The 22,850-nt window shown below is 41.7% G+C and overlaps 1 protein-coding gene across 1 annotated transcript; it reads left to right on the top strand.

The window, feature by feature from the left end:
* The first annotated feature begins 379 nt into the window (after positions 1-379).
* bard1 (BRCA1 associated RING domain 1) lies at positions 380-17,713 on the top strand. Its single transcript, XM_008328807.3, has 11 exons — positions 380-622; positions 1,415-1,471; positions 1,788-1,936; positions 2,443-3,455; positions 3,865-3,945; positions 4,218-4,390; positions 11,428-11,557; positions 11,663-11,795; positions 13,460-13,549; positions 16,004-16,101; positions 17,338-17,713. The coding sequence occupies exons 1-11, from the start codon at positions 507-509 to the stop codon at positions 17,683-17,685; spliced, it is 2,388 nt and encodes a 795-aa protein (XP_008327029.1). The 5' UTR covers positions 380-506; the 3' UTR covers positions 17,686-17,713.
* Positions 17,714-22,850: the final 5,137 nt, after the last annotated feature.

The following is a 22,850-nucleotide window of genomic DNA, read 5'->3' as shown; positions in this document are numbered from 1 at the left end:
TTTTTTTTGTGATGTGATCAAAATATTAGTAATATCACGAATTATAAATTATAAGCATACACTAAATTTGGCTAGATTTAAAGTCTATCTTTCCCCCATTTTTTATTAAAATTTTTTTTTTGCTCAATTTTACACAGTTTTAAAACACAACATATGGCAGCCCTCAGTCAATCTAAACTCTATGATTTGGCCCCAAACACAGTGACCCAAAAGGCCTGATTCCAAGTAAAAAAAAAAAAATCCATGAAAAACTAATTCATAACAACAGAAATGACATACAGCAGTTAAATAATTTATAATATAATATAACATAACACCCTGTATATAAAAATATCAAAGCATTTCTACGTGAGGTTCACGTTGCGTCGACAAACTTGGCGGATATGACGCCACCACTATGACCTACGACTTCCTTGTGTTTGGCGGGAGTTGCAAGTAACAAGGAAGTGATTCGTGTGCCATGTACGGTTGAAGGCAAAACAAGAAGAAAACAAATAAGAGAAACAATGTCAGCCGCAGATGATAATAATAATAACGACGACGAAACCGCACAGACGAACGACTGGAAAAACACGAGAGAAGCTGCAGAAAAGTTCCGTCAATTACTACTTTGCTCAAAATGGTATGTTGTCTGTATATGTTTATTGATTTTAGCAGGCTGTTTTTTTTGACGTCATAGACATCGTTACACAAACTGTTAGTTGATCATTAAAACATGCTGTGGCTTATTTTTCTGTGTCGATTAGTCTCATGCGTTAGACAAAATAACTCGATAAACCGGGGACAAATGCACTTTATTTAAAACTCTAATAATTGAAAAAAAATTCCAATGTTACGAACTGTGAACAATCCGATGTTCTCTTTCACATTTTAGTTGATTTAGAGGGAAAGTTAAGTCAAATGTACCTCTACAGTGTCTGGCCTTCTGATCGATCCCCTCGTTTTTTAGTATCTAATGCATTTGCCAAATGGGTCTGTAATGCAGCAGCTTGGGATTCACACAGCCAGTGTGGTTGACTTCTTTGCTCCCTCTCTCTCCCTCTGTCTCTGCAGTGACTGTAATATCTCACAGGATTCCTTCTTCATTATTGATTTTGATGAAATGTATTTGCAGTAATGTGTGTTTTGCATTAAACCTGTCATTTAATCAGGCGGGTTTTATTATGATCTCTGGGTCTAACACACCTACTGCATGACAAACCTTCATAAGTATAGCATACAGCATACAGGACTATCTGGTTTGTTTAGTTGTTAACTCATTAGTCCAGATGCCAAATGCCAATCGATTCTTGTGTCGTTACAAATACCTGTTATTTCTTTTGAAGTACACACTCCTAAGGTGGAAGTATTGTGTTGGAGTATTGTTGGATTTTTGCACGTTTTGAGTGTGTTGTCCATTTGTTTCTTTCCTCAGCTCAAATGTCATGCAGGATCCAGTGTGTCTAGGTTTGTGTGAACATGTGCTGTGCAGGTAATGTGACCGCACTTGAACACTATTATTAAAAATATACATAGTATTGATAATAATAATGATATGAATTTTAATTTTAAAACAATCCATTTGAACAACATTTTGATATTAAAGTTCATAGACGTTCACACATTTCCACATGTTTCACCTGCATGTTGTCCTTGCAGTCCATACATGATGAGGTCTGAATGAGGACGTTTCATTCATGCCCTCTCTTTATGACTGAACGAGCTCACAAAGTTAATCAAGAGGCACATGTTTTTTCTCACCTGAGCTGTGAAGTGAATGACTAATCCAAATAATGTTAATTGCTCAGGTCCTGCGCCGGTCCCCGGGCTGGTGATGGCTGCGTGGTGTGTCGTAGCCCTGCGTGGGTGAAGGACATCCAAATCAACAGACAGCTGAGCAGCATTATACAGCTCTTCTGTGGCTTGGAGTCCCTGCTCAATCCCACCGAGCAGCCAGGTAGATAGTGGCTGTTATACAGCAGCTTGGAAGCGTAATTAAGATTAATCTCCACAAATCCACACGTCTTATTCATTATCTGCCCCCGATGGTCCTCTGCTCACCCCTCCTCCTATCAGTTTCCTACAGTCTAATGTCTGGATGTCAGTTTTAGTGGGTTTGTTCCTGTGATTTTTTTTTTTTTAGCCTATTTATTATCTTGGTAATGACAGTAATTGCAGTGCATTCAACCAGGGTCGTAGTTTAGTTTCCATGATCTCATCTCTGAACCAAAACTGTGATTAAGTTGATCAACTTTGTATTTATGATATGATTTTCTCTGCCCCCTAATGGATGATACCGATAAGCTAACTGTTAATATTTTTTTTTATTAAAAAATGATGATCTTTGTAAGACCATTATGTTGACCCATGGGTGAGAAGTATTTACATAAATAACGGGATGTTTATTTATTCTAGATATTTTGTGAAAAATTAAATATAATTTCTTTAAAAAAATAATTTCAGACTCCTCTGCGGCCGAAGCCCCTTCTGAACCTGAAAACCACGTCTTAAACAAGAAGAACTTTAAAATCTGGTTCAGTCCTCGCAGCCACAAAGTACGCTGTGCAGTGGAGAAGCTATCGGAGGTCACCTTGCCGGTCGACACGTCTCTGGCAGCTCAGTCAGAAACCATTACAGCTCAGCAACAGGACCTGTCAATTTTCAATTTCACCTCGTCCTCACAAGACTCAGGTTCTTCTTCTCAAGGATGCAACGGTGGCAACAGAACAGGGAAAAAGAGGTCAACTAAGAAAACTGCAGCCAGCAGGAAGTCAATGGTGCAGCGAACAACTGGGGCCGCATGGAGACAGACCAAGCAAAGGATAAAGAAGCAGAGGCTGGAGGCCATAAATAAGCAATGGGGGCTCTCCAAAGAGGTGGAAGCCTTGAAGGGACCGGAGCAGAGCTGTGCTGAAAGGGCAAAGAGAAAGAGTAAAAGGGTTTCATTCCTGAGCCCTGCTGTTACCGCTGACGAGCTTCAGTCTGAAGTGCCACAGGAGAGCGCTAATGACCTCAGCCCTGGCAGGAGCACCACGATGGAGAGCCCCTCAGGAGATGGAGAACCAAATTACCAACCACCAGCCATGTTGGCCAGCGTCCTCCAGCAAAACACACACTCTGTGGACGACCTGCAGCCAAACACTGGGCCAGATAAACAACGCGGTGCGTCTCCTTCAAAGAGTTCATCTGAGATGAGCTCGCCAGTGGATCGTTCTGGAAACCTGGAGACCACACCAAAACGACCCAAGGTCTCATCAGGCCGGAGCAGAAAATCATTACATCAGATATCACCCCGAGTTCTGGCCAGCCCCGGGAACTTTGGGAGGAGTGATGCAACGGTCAGAGAGGAGCCTGGACAGAGCCCCTCAGTCGACAGAACCCTCCTCTCACCACATGGACGACCAAGCACAGGCAGCCCCGCGGTTATGAAGAGGAACCACAAGGGAGAGACCCCGCTGCATCTAGCTGCTATTAAGGTACTGTGTGTAGGGGGAGGAGAGAGAGGGGGTCTTCAAACATCTTTTCAGTTTTACAAACTTTTATCTGTTGTATTAGTTTTCCCGTTCATGAATAATTGTATTATTTTGTGTCCAAGATATATATATATTTATATTTATATTTATATATTTAAATATATATATATATAGATGAAGGTCACGTTCTGCCGTGTAGAGAATAAACCGCTTTACCGTAATCCCTCGTAAACATCGCCCTAATCCCCTCCCAGATTCCTCACAAAGTTAATCAATCGGCCACTGCGACGTGTGATTGATAAACACGGCGACTCTGCTGCTGTGCTCTGGGATCAGCTGCTGCATTTGTAGGGTTGTGTTTACAAGTCTGCAACACTGACCTGAGATCTGTTGTTGTCCTCGTGCGCTTCAGGGAGATGTAAACGCCGTCAAAGAGCTGCTGGACCAGGGCGCTGACCCCAACCTGAAGGACAACGCCGGCTGGACTCCTCTGGTACGATCAATTTAAAAACTTTCAATAGATTAAAGTGGATAACATTTAGACAGCGTCCATTTGAACAGTTAGAGTAAGTTGTGACTGTGCTGTCAGGAATTTTAATTTCAGTGTTTTTTAAATGTGTAAACACCTTTTCAGATTTATTTTAAAATGCAGTTTAACAAGAATTAAACTTAAGAAACATTAAAAAAAAAAAAACAGTAACAAGAAACCTTCCTCTGGGGATCATTAAGGTGTTCCTGGACCTGAACTCAGTTTTGTTCTTGTAGCATGAAGCCTGTAACCTGGGTCACCTGGCTGTAGTGGAGGCTCTGGCGTCAAAGGGAGCGCTGCTCAACACCCCTGGCTATAAGAACGACTCTCCGCTGCACGACGCGGTGATGAACGGTCATTCTGCTGTCGTCAAACTGCTGCTGCGACTCGGAGCGTCCCAGAGCGTCCTGTAAGTCCCCCCCCTCTGAGCATTTCTCTATTATAGCCAACATTTAATTGTTTTGCTCGGGGAAATGTACAAAGTGAAAATCGCACCCTCAAGGTCAGACCTGTACATGACATCTGAGGCATTCTGGGAAAAAGGCTTTTGTGCCAAGCGTGTGATTAATGGCTTAGAAATCTTTAAGTAATGACCTGATGGGGGAAAAAAATTAACAATTTGGGGAAAGGCAGAAACTCAGACGCATGGGGGAAAAAAAATCCCTAATCCCTGTTTTATATAGAATTTTAATCATTAAAAAGCTGCAGAACTCAATATGCTGCAGTTTGGAGCGGGTGTTAAAAACCCGATGAATCCCTCTGGGCTCCTGCAGTTTGATTTGATCTTTTCATTCAGACAGATTTTCATTTGTCCTCTGAAAGGTCAGGCTGGTCGTAACTTGAACTGAAGATAAGACGGACTTAATAAAACTGAATGGCACCACTGAAACTTTTTTTTAAGTAATAACTACAGCAGGTATAGCCAGAAGCTGCTTCATGTTTATTTAACACTTAGTAAAAAAAAAAAGCTAGTCCTACATTTTGATTCTCTAAATTATGTATTTTGTTAAAGAAATGTGCTTTTAATCTTTAAACTTGAAGCCAAAAATTGAATTTTCTTAATGCTTCAAAGCCTCCTCTCATTGAAGTCACACAGTATGTCTAAAACAGTGATTCTTAACCATGGGGTTGTGGTCCACCATTTGGCCACCAGCGCCACCAAGATGATGAACATGATGAACATGTGGGCCTTGATGTCTGACTGACCGCACGTGTAATTAATTTAAGACGCTTGGTTGCCACACAGCCACCACCTAGTGGCAGGAGTCAGCTATATAACTAGCTCCAATAAACAGAAGAAGAAGACACTTAATTGGCCAGTAGCCTGTATAAAAAGTTATGGAGAAATATTTAAAAATAAAAGAAGACAAAGTTGAATCCTGACTTCATAAAGTATGACTTTGTGAATTAGGGCCGAGCCAGAACCAGGAGCCAAAAGTGTCATCTCCAATATAAAACATCTTCTCTCCCAGGAAAGCTGGAATTTTTTTATACACATAATAAATGTCTGTCTGCCTGTCATTGACATCAAGGTTTTTTTTTTGTTTTTTTTTTAATTACTGAAAACAAATCTCATCAGTCATGACTGACATCCAGACAGTGTTTATATTTGAATGGACCTCAGACCACTTTGAGTTTCTCCCCATTTTAAAAATATGAACAATCTCTGGTATTAAAATGGCTGTATAAATGTCAGAGGTTCCAAACTGCTGGCTCCTGGATCAGACTTGGGCCGTGGGTCGTTTCATATTGGGCAAAAAAAAAACGATCAGTGTGTTTTTTCAATAACCCACATCTCCATCACATCCTACTACATCTTGATGCGTCCCAGGACGTCTAACATGTATCTGAAGAAGTCAAGGTTGGATTTACTTTGGATTTGTTCTAAATTTGCCTGGATTTGATTTGTGTTTTTCAGCCATGTTCTAATTGTCCACAATCTTGAATCCGTGGGCTCACGAAGGCTGTAGCTGTGGTTTTGTTTATATTTACTGTATATATTGCAGGGTTGTTATTAATCCACAGTGTTACACAGAGGCTTCTGGTCTGTGCCTTTTCACCTAGTCAATAAATCATTGCATTCCTGTTTGCGTCTCATTGTACCAGACGTCGGGTCCTTTATAATTAGGAGCAGGGCGTGTGTTAGTGCAGTACATCGGTGCATGGATTTCACAAAGTCGATTGATGCTGATTATTTGCTGGGAGAACAGTCGCTGCTGGGTCAGCGTTTCTGTGCGGCCGAGGCAGAGAAGATGTGAAGCACAATGTCTGTAATGAGAGAGAAAATGCTGGTTTATCAGTGGGATCAATAGGAGAGTTGATCAGGGTCAGTGTCTCGGTCGGTCAGTGCTGTGTCTGTTGGCATTTATCCTTCGTCAGCTGAAGGATAAATGATTGTTAGAGTGGCAAATGTTCATTACTGTCACTGTTTTTCCCCTTCTTTGCTTTGGCTCTGGTTGTGGAATATCTCTTCTTCTTTTTTCTTGTTTTTTTAAAATCTTTATTACTTGTCCAAAGGGCAGAAAAAGTTGGCAGTGATTGGGTCGGTTTGACAGACCCCTGTAAGATAAATGCAATCCTTGCCTCAGGCTCCCTCTTTTCAAACCTCCACCCACACAAACACAGCAGAAGAGGCGGCACAATCCCTAATGGAATGATTGGCACGTGGTCCGGGGGAATTGAAATGCAGCTTTTGCAGATGATTTTGTTTGTGTCGACTTCCAGTTGAAAAGACGACCCTTTCCTTGATTCCGTTGATGGAACTCTGTGCCGTCCAACACGGGCTGTAACCAGTATTTCAAAACACAATTTCAGACCAGACTTGGGACTCGACCTGGAAATACAATAAAATCTTTTGATTTTTGAACATTTGATATATCGTAGAGAGAGATCCAAGTGATGAATCTTCATTAATTAGAGGCTTCGTAATTAATTAATCACTCAGTGTTTGACCCTGGCTGACAGCTGAATGAATAGATGTAAACATGAACTGAACAAAAGAAGAAAAAATAAATTAATTTATGTTTATCTGTGTATTTTTAAAATATTTTTAATCATATATTAGTGAAAACTCCCAGTTCAATGAGAGCAATTTTTTTTTTTTACTGATCTGATTTTCAATAATTATAGATCAGTGTGGAACCACAGTATGGGTCGGTCCCAGACGACCAGCAATGTTAGAGACCACTGTTGTAAGTCTTCTTTTAAAAAAACAAAGTAAATAAAGTAAGTAAAGTACCAAAGTTTCTGCCAAGTTTCTAAAAGCAGTTGTCGTTTTATTTAATTTGACTCATGCAGTAGATAATTAGATCTGTGTGGATGATGAAACACGAGAACAAAACGGAAAAAAACCCAGAATCTACAGTCGTGTGGTTCAAAGAGAAGGAGAACAAAACGGAAAAAAACCCAGAATGTGTCTACAGTCGTGTGGTTCAAAGAGAAACGCTGACTTTTGTCTGTTTAAACCAAAACAACTCCACGGGGCATCTGGGAGATAATGTGCATTTAACGCTACTGTTGTTTTCGGTGCAGCGAGTGAACGTAATGTTTTCTTCATTTCATACGTTACTGTTTAAACCTTCTCTTCCTGCCTCGCTCTCAAAACGCTGCGTGGCTTTGAAGACTTTCTGTTCTATGATTTTCACAGTATATGATACGGTGAAACTGCCTTCATACGGTATAAAAGGGACCACGGTTGAGCGACGGACCGCAGCTTTGACACAAAATGACTTCCGCACGGCTTATTTAACCGTTAGGATACATTGAGAATGGATGTTTTAGGATGAAAGAGGTATAAACGAGCTCAGTGATTAGAAATGAGTTCAGGCCTCGCCCTCCGCCTCATCAGTTTCTCTGCCACATTTTCCCATCATTAGTCTTGGAGCTCTGTCCAAAGACTCACTGCTGTGCTGATGCAGTTCAAACCTGTGTCAGATGTTCAGCGATTTACCGCCTGGTTCAAACTTTGAATTAACTTCCTCCAGTGTGTGTGTGTGTGTGTGTGTGTAGGTCCCTACTGCAGGGGTCTAAATATATGTGGACAAGAGCTGGGGCGGTGGGACCATCAATGTGTCGGTGCAAATCACTGCTGAATTCTTTATTCCTAAAAGTTTTAGGATTCTAGGTCGGAATTTCTCTCAGGCTAGTTTCAGGGGACGACTTTTCTCTTCGTGGGTGGACATTCTCCCAATATTTCATCTTCTAAGTCTGCGTTAAAGAAGGCGGGATACCCCCCCCCCCCAACAGTTCACTAGTCCACTGCCAGGCTGCAATTAATGACAACTTAATAACTCAGAAGAAGTCACACTGACGGTTTATATGGAGTGAACGATTGACTGAGTAGGGAGTGTAGGAGGAATCAGGAGTGCCCCCTGGAAAGACGGTGGTACAGTGACCCAAATACAAGTGTACAGAAGTGTCTCAATCCACATGATGGCGCTTGGGTCTTCAATAAACAGAGATGTCATGTCCAACTTCAGAGGTGCCCAGTAGTCAGTGTACATGAACTCCAAGAGAGTAACAGTTCCTACTGGACAAATAAGTGATTAGATACAGAGTAAAACTTTCAGGAGTCTGTTGCAATTTCTGGTCTCAGAGGCGTCCACGTCTCCTGAGTGGCGTGGACAGCGTTCTAAGCAGACAAACCACTGCACTCTGTTCCTCACCAACTCTTCCAGGGAGACCCCCAAGCGATCCCAGGCCAGCGGGGAAATAAAATCACCCCGTTGTGTCCTGGGTCTGCCTCAGGGGCTTCAGATGGACACCCCTTAGACAACTTCTGAAAGAGACCACTAGGGGGTCTTAATTATATGCCCTGACCACCTCCTCTGTCTCAATGTGGAGAAGCAAAGAATCGACTCTGAGCTTCTCCCTGAGGCTGAAGGCCGATCTCTGAGGTGAACCCATTTTGGCTGCTTGCGAAAAACGACAGATTTTGTTAAATACTGTATGGACTTTTCTGGAAATGTGTGTTTTTAAAATGCAAAACTGAACACGGCCTTAATAAATCACTGGTCTGGAGTTGTGTTCTACTGTTGTCCTGTTTAGGTAATGATTATACTTTGGTCACATGTTTGTTACAGCCGCACAGTCCAGCCCTGTAGGTGGCGGTAATGTAATTTTTTGATTGCATCCCACTATTCTAAAATATATTATATATTTTGTTATACTTTTTCAATTATTTTGTTGCTGTTTTTTGGTCATGAAGTGTTGAGTGTTGTTTCAGGTTTATGACAAAATTCTGGGTAATTACTTTATTCAACAACTCACAAGGAAGTCACTTTGGTTGTTGTACTCTTATGGTACATGAAATGTATTTCTCTGGGTTATAAAAAAAAAAATCTAAATATTTCAATGGTGTGTGAGCCAGTAATGGTACGTAACACTTTAGTTTTTGTGCGGCTTGAAATCCACATTTAAATCTCCTCTGGGTTGAATAAGAGTCACGGCTGCAGTGGGTATCCACTCGGAGCGCCGCTGCCGTTCCTCCCACTCTCGTGCTCAGGCTGGCCTGGGGGAGAGTGTTTGTGACTTTAACAACTGCACATTTTCCACGCTTTATTACTTTTGCGCAGACATTCTTCTCACGTGCAGCTGAATAAACCATATTTGGTGTGTGTGTGTATGTGTGTGTGTGATGATGGAAAGTGTCAGGGATGTTATTGTTTGTATATCTGTGGGTGTTTGTTGCTGCCGGTATGAATCCAAATGAATTATTTTATGGACCAGTGGACCTTTTAATTGTCCCCCAGGTGTTATCTCCGCTGACGCCTAATATTTTCGAGACGACCCGCTGGGCTTGGTTCTGCTCTTCATCTACTCCTGCGTTTAAACTTTTCTTCTTTTTTTTTTCTTGTATGCTATAACATACAGCGCATACATCGCAAATACTACAAATCCTGCCAGTATGTAGGGGATATATACTGGTGGGTCAACTCTAGTACACATTACGACAGTATCTCTGTAGGGGATATATATCACAATGGGGGCCAGATTTGGCCCCTGGGCCTGAGTTTGACACGTGTGCAGTAGAGTACTCAGAACCAGTACATCATTCAAATACTAAAACTGCACTGATCCAATATTTAACGTACTGTAAGTAACGCACTCAACAGCTAGTGTTTTTCCAATGCAGTTCAGTGACCCCATGGCCTCATGGGTAGTTTAGTCCAGCAGATCAACAGTGTCAGCAGTTAGTAGGTATTTTACAAGATTTTTTTTCTCGCAAGATTTTTCCCCCCGATAAATACAAGAAATGTAATAAAAAAACTCTCTTCTTTGTTTAACAGCCCGGTGGACAGATGAGGCGTTACCACCTGCACTCAGAAAATGTCTTTTTTTTTATAATCATGGCTTTGTTTAATGAGGCTGTTCTGTTGTATCAAGACTCCTTAACTTTTTTTAGAGGTTCATCGCAGTTACAGCGTCACACCACATGTGTTCCAACATTTGGTCGCCCTACTATGTTTTTTTTTAATTTTACCTAATGTCTTTCTGTCCTAGTGGCTCTGGACATAATGACCATCAGTATAAATGAATCGAAGCAGAAAGTTAAGCTTGAGCTCGTATCAAACAATGACACAGATGGGTGCACGGTTTCACAGAGCAGCTCAGGTGTGACGTCGTCAAATTGTTTTCTCTCCGCGCTCTGGACTGGCAAATATTGATTTTTAATGTCCTGCTTGGTCAGTCATAAAAAACATCCCATGTTTACTGAGTCTGATGAAATGACGGACAGGGAGACTCTCCCGTTGCTTTGACTCATTTAATTTCTATGCAGATTTTGAATTAGTTGTGTTTCTCATTTTTATATTTTCATGATAAGTCAGAGTGAAATGATTTGGGATTAAAATGTGGAATAATGGGACAAATCGTATGAACAACAATATTTTATTTGCCCTCTTGCAGTGAATTATTTATTTACAGTATCGATAACTAAAAACTAGGGATGTTTTTCCTCCGATAATGGAAATCTGAGAATGGAATGCCTGGGTGACACGTGCCCTAAAAATAGTTTTGGGGAAAAACGGCTGTATGTTAAAGTGAAAGTCACTAGATGGCAGCATTGCAGCTCATTTAATTGATTTAATTTAATAATCAGGGGATTGTATACAGAGTGTTGGTGTCAAGAACTCATACAATGGTTTGTACAGATAAATAAGTCAATATTACCAGGCCTTCGGTATTGGTTGATATCGGAATCGGGAATGAATTGTTTTGACAATATCGCCATATCGGATTTAGATAAAAAGGTAACATCGAACATCCCTGAAAACACTATAACAAGTAAAAAACAACAACAAAAAAAAAGAAGGTGTTGTTCATTTGTTTTAACAGGATTGACATCCCTGACTCTTGGTCACTGCCTTGTCTGCAGCGCACGCGCACGCGCGCGTGTATGTGTGTTTGTGTGTCTGACACACTTTGTCTATTAAATGTTCTCCACAGTAATCTGCACGGGAAACATCCTGCAGATTATGCTTACGGCCCGGAGATGCTGGAGATTTTCCAGGAAGCTGCAGCAGAAGGAAAACAACCTGCAAATGCATCTTTTAGCCCCTCAGCCAGCCTCTCAGTGGTGGGTCTTTATTTTTGTTCAAAGTGTTAAGGCCTGAATGCTGCTGCTGCTCCTGCATTATAGATGAAGAGAATTCTAAAATGTTTTCTCCTGTCCTTTTTTTAGACGAGCGACTGTGTGAGAAGAGATGAAGAGCTGGTGTTTCTGGCCAGCACGTTGTCTCAGCGAGCCCAGGCTCAGCTGGATGAACTGGGGCAGCTGTTGGGAGCCAGGAGGGTGGACACCTTTTCTGCTGCAGGTGGTGTTTTTGTTTTTAAATCCTAACTTCCACAAATGTCTCTAAGCTCTATGAAAAACTCCTTTGTTTGTGGCTGCGAGAGTTCTTGTTTTTGACTCAGTCTCACAGCAACACTGCAAATGAACTGTGGCTAGCAGCACAATTACTGGTTATATTGTGTGTCGGGCTGGTTAGCTGACTTAGGTGGTCAAACATCTGCTGAAAGTCTGACTCCACTGATGAGTATATGTAAGATGTTATTTCCTGACATTTTTTGCTCTACTTTCAAATTCAGGACTCGTGTCTGAGACGAGTCTTTTTTTTTTACGGCCAGACGTTAAAAGCTTTACTTTCTCAGCCAGACTTCTGTGTGTTGTAAAAGCCCACAGCAGGCACTCGGGCAGGTAACAAGTGTCTGGAGGTCCATTACCACATAATGATACAGAACCTGTGCATTTTAATGCCCGGGTAAATGTCAGAGCTGAAATAATTAGCATCATTCCTTTTGAATTAGGGGGCTTAATGTCACGGTGATGAGAAAACACCAGGGTTGTTATTTTAGTCCTTTACTTCAACTGAAATGTAACTTTGTCCCAATTAAATAAGTAGGATTAATTTATACTTTTAAGTATAGTTTTATTTTTTTTTAAAAAGTATATATAAAAAAAATTAAATTTAGTCAAGAAAAAAATCATTGTTTAATACTGTATGTTCATGTTTATAAAATGTACTAAACGGTTTATAAAAAAGTACATATAAAAATAGTACATTATTTAATTGAACACATAACGTTCAAAACAATTATCCACTGTTTTAGGATTCATTTATGTCATAATAATAAATTGTTGACTGATTGTGCTGCAACAAATTTAACTTCATAGCTATGCAAGGTTAACTCGTATATATTATACATGTGCTCCGATCGACTAACCTTTGCTTGAATCTCAGGATGGCTTAGAGAGAAGAGTGTCATGTGATCAAGGCTGGTGTTTTTCCACGCGTTCCTCTCAACTTTCTCTTCTGAGACGTGAACGTTAAGACATTTTTTTACGTGATGGATTTAAGTGACTAATCCACACAAATCCACCATTTGCGCACAATATAAGAAGACTTTGCCCCGGGGATATAATTATGTTCATTTAGCCGTTGTCAACTGCGTTCACTTGTTGAATGATTAGCCGCTAAGGCTGTGTTTAAATTTTAATCAAATTATAATTATATTTCCTGCTCTGAGGGGTTTTATTAAAACCTGCTGATTTGTGGTCTTTTTTCTGTGTTTTCATGGGCTGTTTGGGACATGTGAACATTTATTTACATTATTTACACACTTTACACACAATTAGTGAGTGAGTTTTTAACTAATAGTAATAAAAGTGAGAATGTTGGTTTAGCTTCATTGGATTTTAAGAGAAGAGTGAAAATATGCAGCATTTTATTTGAACTTGATTTATAAAAAAATCAATACTAAAAATTTCAGGTGACCCCATTTGAATTCCACGTGACCCCAAATTGGGACTGTGAACCCAAGGTTGAGAAACACTTGATTGACCCCATTTGAATTCCACGTGACCCCTAATTGGTACCGTGACCCCAAGGTTGAGAAACACCGCCCTTGAATTCAACATTGCAGGCACAAGAATAATCGAATTGTTTCTCAATTTGCCTTTGTGTCTTCCGTCCTCCAGTGAGCCATGTGGTGGTGCCAGGACACATGCCCACCACCTTGTCTGCCCTCCTGGGTCTCCTGTCTGGATGCTGGATTGTCAGATTCAGCTGTGAGTATTTTAACGAGCCATTGGCTCTAATGATATCTGATCAGAATCTCCGCAGCAACTTTGTGAAACAGCCATGACGATAATTCACAAACGGCACGTTATGTCCTAGATTTGAGAAGAGATCAGAGTCCAGACGACGGTAACAGCCATGACGATAATTCACAAACGGTCCTAGAAGGACAGTCATTAATGCTTTGATGATCTCTTTCATCAACGGAGCTTCGTTCACAGGCAAATTTGTGTCAATATTTACTCAAAATCAATATTTCCTGTGAAGTACTCCTAACTAGAAGTACTTGATGTCATGTCTTTGTTGGTTTGGACATACTCTGTCCCACAGGCTGGATGTTTGAGCTCAGCTCGTCTCCTGCATGACAATCACGGTTTTTAACTTCCTGTTTCTGTCCTGGTGTTTGAGGAGGAGCTCACACAGGACGCTGAGCTGTGACTGTCACCTGTCTTTGTACCCCGTCACTGTCACCCTCTGCCAGCCCTGTTCACCTGCCTGTGGCTCACACGTGTCAAATCCTCATGAAAATCACAGTGTGAAACCTCGACCCAGATCACATCAAAGAATTGTCTCGCACCAAAAACAAGAAAGAAAACAGAGATAAAAATGTAGATAAACTCCATTAAAAAAGCTTTTACGTGAAAGTGTAGTTAACACTCTTGCCTTAAAGCAAGATCAGTTGGTTGCTGGTTCAAATCCCCAGTCTTTATACTTGCGACGAGTAGTGGAGGATATGCAGTATTATATTTTGTGTGTTGTCCCAGTTTGAACGTCTGTTTCCTCCTTCGCTGCCAAACCTTCAGATTCACTGTGTGTGAATGTTTGTCTGTTTCCATATTTGTGTCTGTGAAGGACTAGTGACCTTTCCAGGGTGGACGCTGCTCTCACCCAGTGACTGCTGGGATTGGCTCCAGCTCCTGTGTGACGCTGAAAAAAAAAAACAGTAAAAAATGGATTCAGGGTCGGATGTCAACCAGTCATGGGTCCAAAAATGGCAACAAAATATTAGAAAATGTTGGTCAGCGTGTGTCCTCAAATGTTCTGCCTCCGAGCTCCGAGTTCTCGGAGTTCAGTTCCTGGAGGAACGATGAAACCAGAACAGATTCACATTCACAAGGCTGTGATTAAAAACATATTTTCTTTTTTTTTTGCCTTTGTGTCCCACTCTCTCACAAGGCTGTGATTAAAAACATATTTATTTTTTTATTTTTGCCTTTGAGTCCTGCTCCTATCAAACTCTTCTCTCATGGTCGATCCCGTGATGACACAATAGTTCCAGTTAGTCTTCTGTTTAATTGAGGAGACGAGTTCATCCACTGATGGGGGGAGGGGCTGAGATGGGTTTCCCTCTGAGCCCAGATGAAGGTAATTAGCAAACATGCCAATGACTTCTCAGCACTAAGCACCATCGTCCGGAGTGATTAACCCGAATGTGCCCCCCCCCCCTTCAAACATACCCCCCCTTCAGCCCAAGTCTCGTGCAGAGACCCAGTAAATGAATGCTTTAATTAAAGGTATGAAGAAATGTAATTTCACTCCTACCAAACCTCTGGAGACTCTGAGTTTATGTGTGTAATTTGCTTTTTCACAATGGCCTTCTTGAATTTCGTGCACACACACACGCACACACGCACGCCGGCGTCCACAACACAGCCTAATCTGTTCACGTCACCTTATCTTGAAATTGGAAGCCACAGTGTTGAACACAACTGAGGACTTAATGAAGTACAAGGTTGTGAGAATGTGGAGAAATGTCGATGTGAAGATAGAACGCTGTAAGATAAGTATAAAAACACTTGATGGTTTTTTTTTTACTTGTCATGGTGAAAAGCAGCAAAAAAACCCAAACTTGTTCTTTACGCCCAGATTTCGCTGACGTCGTTGGCATTTATCTTTTTTTTTTTTCCTCCACCAAATCAAAACTTGTCAAAATGTGTTCAGATTTGCAGCAGTTTTAAATCTGTGCTTGAGTTTGAACGACACGGCGGCGTCGTGTTCAAAAGCCTTTGTTTTTAAACTTTCGTGACATGAGCAGGGTCATTAAAATGTGTCTCTCCCTCCACAGCTGCCAGAAGTTAAAAAAAAAAGAAAAAAACCTTTTCTGTCTTTTTAGATCGGTTTAAGAATTTAGAACAAAGAATTCTCCTCCGACTCAGACAAAGCCGTGGTGCTGACTGCTGCACTGCTGCACTTTGGCTCAGTTATAACTTCTAGAAGCAGAGAGAGATGATGCTTGAATTCTGCCTGAGCTCCAGTGGAGGTTGCATCATTAACTCCATCATGCTTAAGGCTTTTTTTTTTTCTCCCCCTCCTTCAAACACTGTAGCTTCACCCGTCCTTGAAATCTTCCATCTCATCCTGATAAAACAGACACAGGCTCCTGCAGACGTCCTCTTCCAAATCAACATAATTAGCTCTAACTCATTTTTCCTTTTCGATGCCAGGGGTGGAGACTTGTCTGCAGGCCGGGAAATGGACGCCTGAAACGGAGCATGAAGCAGGAGAAGGCCCCCAGCGCAGTCGCATCAACAAGTACAGCTTGGTAAATAATCAACAAACGAGTTCATGGAGACTCTGTCCATGCATGGACCAGGAATTGTTTGTGTAACATAGAAGTACTACTAATATTACTACTACTACTACTACTACTACTACTACTACTAATACTGATATAGCAATGTTATACTCTGCTCTTCAGCTGTTAATGACTTTTTGAACTTTATCACCTTTTGTACTGCACTTTCAAGCCTTACAAAGTTCCCCAGGCATCCTGGAAAACCTGGAAAATGAATGACTAATAGTCCAGTTTTGGAACTCATGAAAATGAGACAACAAAAATGTAAATAACTGACCTGGAGAAGGTTCAGTTATCCTGGAGAATTATTATTCTTTTTTTACATTTCTTCCCTGCGACCAGCCAATGCTGTGTCCCACATGATGTTAGCAGCCAATCAAAGAGCAGCTACTCTACTTGACATTTGTAGCTTAATTTGAAGACCTTCACTTGTCCATCATGCTTTTTCACTTGAAACCGTCATGGACAGTTCTGTCCGTAAAAGCGAGAGGATCCCCGTTCACAGGTGTCGGAAGAAGCGAGAGGATCCCCGTTCACAGGTGTTGGAAAAAAAAACCCACGTCTGATGCTGAAAAAGAAACAACGACAGTAGCTGTAAATGAATGGACCGGATGGTTTTATTTTTTTGGCTCTTTCCAATGTTTGGCTTTGTGCGCTGGCATCCAAACCACAAGCATCAGCAGAAACCCATCGTCTCCACCTTGAATTCTGGGTGTTTCAAGAACAACTTTGTGAGGTAGAGTTGGAAATTAAGGCAGTGGAGCAGTAGGCAGAAGGAAGAACCTGCTGACATCTGCAAGAGAACTTTCTTTACAGAGAAAAATGACTCCACATGGAACCAGCATACGACAGAGAAGGGCTGGAGTTGTTTGAATATTGTATTAGCAGCTTTAAAACAACTCAAGAAAAACATCTCTGTCTCAGCGGAACGTGAATACGAGTCATTAACACAGAAACTTGACAGGAGAGCGTAGATTTAGTGTCCGTGGAATTATCCAGCATTGAACTTCATAAAAAAGTGTGAGTAGATAAGTCGTCCCGCTGCTGCAGAGGTTTATCGCTCTGCTGCCACAGTCCGCGTCCTTTGATGTTGCATGATAACAGACGGTTTCTTTCTTCTTCGCTGGAACAGAACCTTTGCCGAAGGTTGAGAAAATCACTATTTACTAATATTTAAAAGTTGTTGTTTTTTTAACCTTTAAGCTCCCGCCACTTTTCGACGGCTGTTTCTTCTTCCTCCTGGGATCGTTCAAGGCACCGACCAAAGACGACCTCACCAAGCTTCTGCGAGAAGGAGGAGGTCAGATCCTGACCCGACAGCCCAAGCCCGATAGCGATGTGACTCAAACGCTCAGTGCTGCCGCCTACCACGCCCTGCCGGGTACTGACCAGGCCCTGTGTACCCAGTATATCATCTACGACCCACGGGGTCCACACAAGCCCACGCTGGTCAGAAGAGGCAAGGTTTGGTCAGCACCCGTCACCTGGATCATTGACTGCGTCGCTGCCTTCCAGCTCCTCCCTGTGCCGGAGCCACACATACTGAGTTAAACAGCATTAAAAAAAACAACTAATCATGTCTTTGTGTTTTGGTCTCAGTTGTGTCATGTTTTTGTCGTCTGTTGAACTCAGCGTGTGTGAAATGTCTGTCTCTGTTGGTTCGGTTTGACCCAAAAACCTGGTACACGGGACGGTTGGCCTCAGTATACAAAGTACTACCCAGGTATACCCTATTTTACGAAACTGTGTTTACTCAGATAGTGTTGTTCCTATCAGGAGGGCTCTTGGTTCAGCCTTTGGAAATAAGGGGCAACTTTGGTCAGTTGTTATTCCGAGAGCATTGTTTTTGGGATTTCTTTTTTCTTTTTCATAAATGATGAATAAAAACCAGCCCCCTGGGCTTGGACAGGTGGCCTGTGGCTGTACCTGGGCTGTTGCGTGGTCTCCATGGAGCCCCCACTGGGCTGTATCCATTCTGGTACAAGTAGGTCACTGGACTTACTTGAAGTCATAGCAGCTGTTGACCTGTAGGGGAGGAAGGGCGCCTCCTGCCTGTAGGGTTTCTGGACAGGTAAACGTCCTCTGCACCCTGGTGAGGTTGAACTTTGGCATAATGGGTGCCAAACCTGGGCAGGGCAGCTTGGCCCATGTGACCCTGTGACATCCGTCAGGGTGGTGGTTTTTATGGCGGCAAGTGGGCCGTGGGGCTTTTGGTCTCTTCTGACATGGGGCTTGTTTGGGGGCGAGGGGCTTTTGGTAGTTAGTGATTCCATTTTCCTTCACTGTACGATACGTGGTTTGTCAAAAACTATTTAAAAAGCAAACATTTCACATCCTCTTTTTTAAAACTCAGATAATGTATGTACCATTTTTCCAACCTCCACCTGCCCTCACTTCTCCTGCTTCGCTGATGAAATTAATGACACAACTGGAGGAAGAATCAGAAACCTGTTACCAGGCTTCAGCTCAAGTGTTCTTTTCTACAAAAATGGAGAATAAAAACCCTGCACTGAACTGAATGAATTTTCATCCTTAGTTTCCAGAATGAAAACTGACCAGTGGAAAGACTAAAAACAAAACAACGTGGAACCAGTGCTTGTGACTAAGAATCAGTGAAACTGTTCCAGGTGTTGATGATTAAAACATCTGTGAATTTGATATCATTTTCTTTCCTACTTCCCAGAGACATAACACTGTAATTTCTTTCAGTATTGAAAAGCAAACGTTTTCAATAGGTTTTACTTGCTTTAAAATTTGAATTTTTGATAAGAATTTTCCTCCTCCGTCTCTCACCAGTGAGCCTGAGAACTGTGTGGAGACCATGTTCGGCCAAGTCAGTGCCAGATTGACTGGAAAATTGAAGTGATAAGCCATTGGTTGCCATGGTCACAGTCAAAGTTTCCAGAGTCCCTGAAAGAATCAATGTGCGTTTGATATGGATCTGGAAAAACAATGCAATTAATTGTTCTGTCACATCACTGACACCTGCTGTGAGCAAGAAGAAAAGCGTTTTTATGTCACGTTTGTGTGTGTGTGAATTGAACTCTGCTGGTACAGTACGAGTGTGTGTGTATAGGACGTTTTTTACTGGCCATCTCCCAAGATTCAACGGGATGAGTCAGGGTTGCACCTAATTGCTATTGATTGCTATGTGCTGCATAAAATTGCTTCCCTTTCCCTTGTCCACAGTGGGAGGTGGGAGAAGGCAATTAGCGGTGTGGACGAGATAGAAGCCAGGACGGACTAGTAATGAAATAGAACAGAGAAATGAACCTGTGAGTAATGCCCTTGAACTCGCTGATCACTCTGAACGCAACATTAACCACCGCTGCTTTTGTTTTTCTGTCAGAAAACCAAAGGCAGGCAAAACGCTGCGCTCAAATCCTGTCGGAAATATCGGGGTTAAAACTAAAGATCAGCCGCAGCTTGTCGCGTCCCACGTCTGCAGTAAAGTTTGTTGCGTCTTATGCCTTTTATTAGGAAGATAAAATGTCTGGTTCTAAAGAAAACAACAACAAGACCAGATAAAAAAAATGGAAACAACACTCACTTTTGCCGAACCACACTTCATTTTTAGATCTATTTAACAAAATAGTTTTCGTCTGAATGGATGATACACATTAATTACATCTCCGGTCTCTTTTTTTTCTTTTTTTTTTAACTCCATCTCAAATGTCAGAATACACATTAAACCTTTGAAGGTATTTACATGTGAACGGTGTGGGGAGCACCAGGGTTCGTGAACACTTGAAATTTGGACCCTTTTTTTTTTCCTCGTGGGTGAACCTGTTGTGATCATTGCTTCAAACACAATCAACTTAATATATGACTTCAAACATAGCTTTTCAATTATGACGTACAAACGACGTAAAAGTGCCACATGGAGCGACCCCTGGTGCCCCGTGAAGAAACACAACTGATTGTATAATAACAGTGATTTTCTCTGATAGTAGTCAATGTTGTTCAGGCACGCTTCATGTAACAGTGTCTTTGCAAGAAACAAAAAAAAAAAAAGAACTGAATGAGGAGAAAGAAAAGTTTATAGTTTCCAGCTACAGTAAGTCCGTGTCTCGTGTAGAGTTGAATAGTTTATCTTTACAAAGAAAAAAACCCAAAACGCCCATGTACAGGCCTGCAGTGTGAATGGTGGGAGGACACACGAGGTCATTTGAAACAATGTTTTGAATTCACATTCACAGGCAAAGACTCCACTTTCTTGGCAGCAAAATGTAATATAAATATATATCGAGTGGTCTATTGTTCATTTCGTCCTTGAAACTGTGCAGCTTGGTGGATTTGCAAGGGGAAATGGAACATTTTCTGGTTTGCCCGAGGAGTGGCACTCTGAAAGGCAGCGCATGAGTGCTGCATAACAACCTCTTATATTCCACAAATGTATCCATTCTCTCAGGCCAAACACACAGGGCTCTGCTGCCTCTTAATCTACATCCAGTCTGATCGCCGCCTGTCCTTAACCGTGAATTTAAGTTGTTTTCAATACAGCCGAAGGGGCTAAAGCTACTGTACTTAATCATTTATTGTTTGTACCAATATGCTGCTGCTGCTGCTGCTGCTGCTGCTGCTGCAGGTCTGCGTCTCATTTTTGCTTGATTCGATTTTCTCCAAGGTTTTCTTTTTCCTAAACCCTTTCCCATCTCACATTGTTGCTATTGCAACATGTAATTAATTTCTCAGTGTGAATGAATTTACAATTTGCTGACCAGGAAAACCACACGTCACACAGTTCTGTCTTCACATGGTTGATAAAGCAGAGTTACAGTATTTTCTTACCCAATCTACAGAAGCACTTGTACAGTTCCCTGTTGTATCCCTTGTATTTCTCATCTATAAAGATGCCATTTAAATAAAGGCCTTTGATTTTAAATCAAAGTACAAACATTATTTCTAGAAATGCTGATACATATTCTTGACTCTAGAAACAACAGAAATGTGTAGTTTGGCTGTTCACTTATACAAATGATGAAATAAAAACATTTTAACATGGAATTTGAGCTCCAAAACACACGTCTGACAAGTTGGGACAAAGGCAGAGTAAGACTGAAAAAGTCAAACAAAAACGACATCGGGTATAAAAGAGGCATCTGCGAATAACTTGGTCTTCCCAAGTCAGATAGTCCGAGATGGAAATCACAGTCAGAGTTTCAAGAATTTCGAAGGCTAACCATCGACCATCGGTTTGTGACTGAGCTTGTGTCGTGTGCACAGGTGCAGATGCTTCATTAGCGGAAAATAGAGACAAATCCATACAGTTCCTGTAAAATGATGAACATTATGGAGTTCTCAGAGTGGTGGTGTTTGCCACTGAGTAAAGTCAGACCAGATTGGACGGGGACTGTTGAGCAGCTCAAATATTTAGTAAAGTAATCCTCAGTTTCATGAGTGGAAGATGTGAGGAACTGTAGGTGGAACTAACTGAGTTGTTTTGTTTTGTTTTTATCCCTTTGCCTGATAAATGTTGAAGTACAAACCACACCTTTAATTAAGTAATGAGTTTGTAGCAGTTTCTCTGGTATCAGAGGTTTGTTGTATTGAGAATATAAAAATGCAAACATGAGGACAAAGTCTCCTAACCCTAACCCTAGCCCATGCTAAGACACTGATCGCCGCCGCAACACCTCCGAGCCCTGTACCTTGGTAGACACATTTCCCCTTGTTGATACGCAGTACATTACCTCCTGTACACATTTGGGGAAAAGAATAAATAATTATTTGGCATTTAAAATAATTATGATGAAGGAAGCGTCTTTAATAATCTCAAAATGTCTGCAGCGCCGCGGCACCTCAGCCGTCACTTTTGTTATACGACGCCGCAGACCTCAGGCCAGATAGATGAGGTCTGTCCTTTCACCGTGAGGCACAGTAAATCACTGCGGCTTAATGATGACAGTGACTGGAGCGCCACTGTTACACCCAAGATTGGACTCCACCCACATCCATCCAAATGATTCCTCTACTCTGTAAAACTATGCGGCAGAAAATCTCCCAAAAAATGAGTTTTTAGTACCGTTTGAAAAGTAATAAAGCTCCCCAGTCATCCGTCTTCATCCCAGGTTCATTTTAGTCTCATTAGGGTTGGACTAGCTGACTTTTAAGCAGCACATCCATCACTGACCAGAAAACGGGTCTAAAAGGTTAACGGCAACGGGTTTTCCGGGAATGGACTAAACTCTTTTGATGAATGGAACGAGCTTCCTGGAATTCACCTCCAAATTAATGGCTGGTATTTATCACCAAAAAAAAAAAATCTTGGTTGCTACCTTCTCTTTTCTGTCTCTTTTTAAACTGGACCACATTCGGACCACACTGGAAAAAGCAAAACAATAAATTCACTAAGCCTTGGTCATGGCCTCGCCACATTGGAGGAAAGGGAAAGAACTAAAAAATTGATTGGATAAGCTATGGCTGTGGGATAATGGAAGGGCTTTGTGAGACCACCATCCCTATAGCTTTAAGTGCTTCACTGGGTGCAGATCAACATACAGACAGCGGATGAATGTGGGGGCGGGGCGGGGGGGGGGGGTGGTTGTTTAGACTCACACAGACACTGTGCACGTGAGCACTACTTAAAAGCATCGAGACATGTGCACATTCTCTGCCTCTGTCTGCTGGTTTATGTTGAGTGGACCCAGCGTGCAGGCTGCTGCGGCGCCAGGCATCCAGCTGGATGAGTTATCGCAGAATACTCCTTGATTAAA

This window comes from Cynoglossus semilaevis, chromosome 16, assembly GCF_000523025.1.
Source record: "Cynoglossus semilaevis isolate Cse_v1.0 chromosome 16, Cse_v1.0, whole genome shotgun sequence".
NCBI classification, from domain to species: Eukaryota; Metazoa; Chordata; class Actinopteri; order Pleuronectiformes; family Cynoglossidae; genus Cynoglossus; species Cynoglossus semilaevis.
This window is presented reverse-complemented; position numbering and strand designations above follow the sequence as displayed.

Excerpts from the sequence above, each read along its gene's own strand:
- bard1 (XM_008328807.3), top strand. The coding sequence starts at position 507 with ATGTCAGCCGCAGATGATAATAATAATAACGACGACGAAACCGCACAG. Across the intron at positions 1,937-2,442 it reads CAATCCCACCGAGCAGCCAG|ACTCCTCTGCGGCCGAAGCC; the intron begins GTAGATAGTGGC and ends AAATAATTTCAG. Across the intron at positions 11,796-13,459 it reads GGACACCTTTTCTGCTGCAG|TGAGCCATGTGGTGGTGCCA; the intron begins GTGGTGTTTTTG and ends TCCGTCCTCCAG.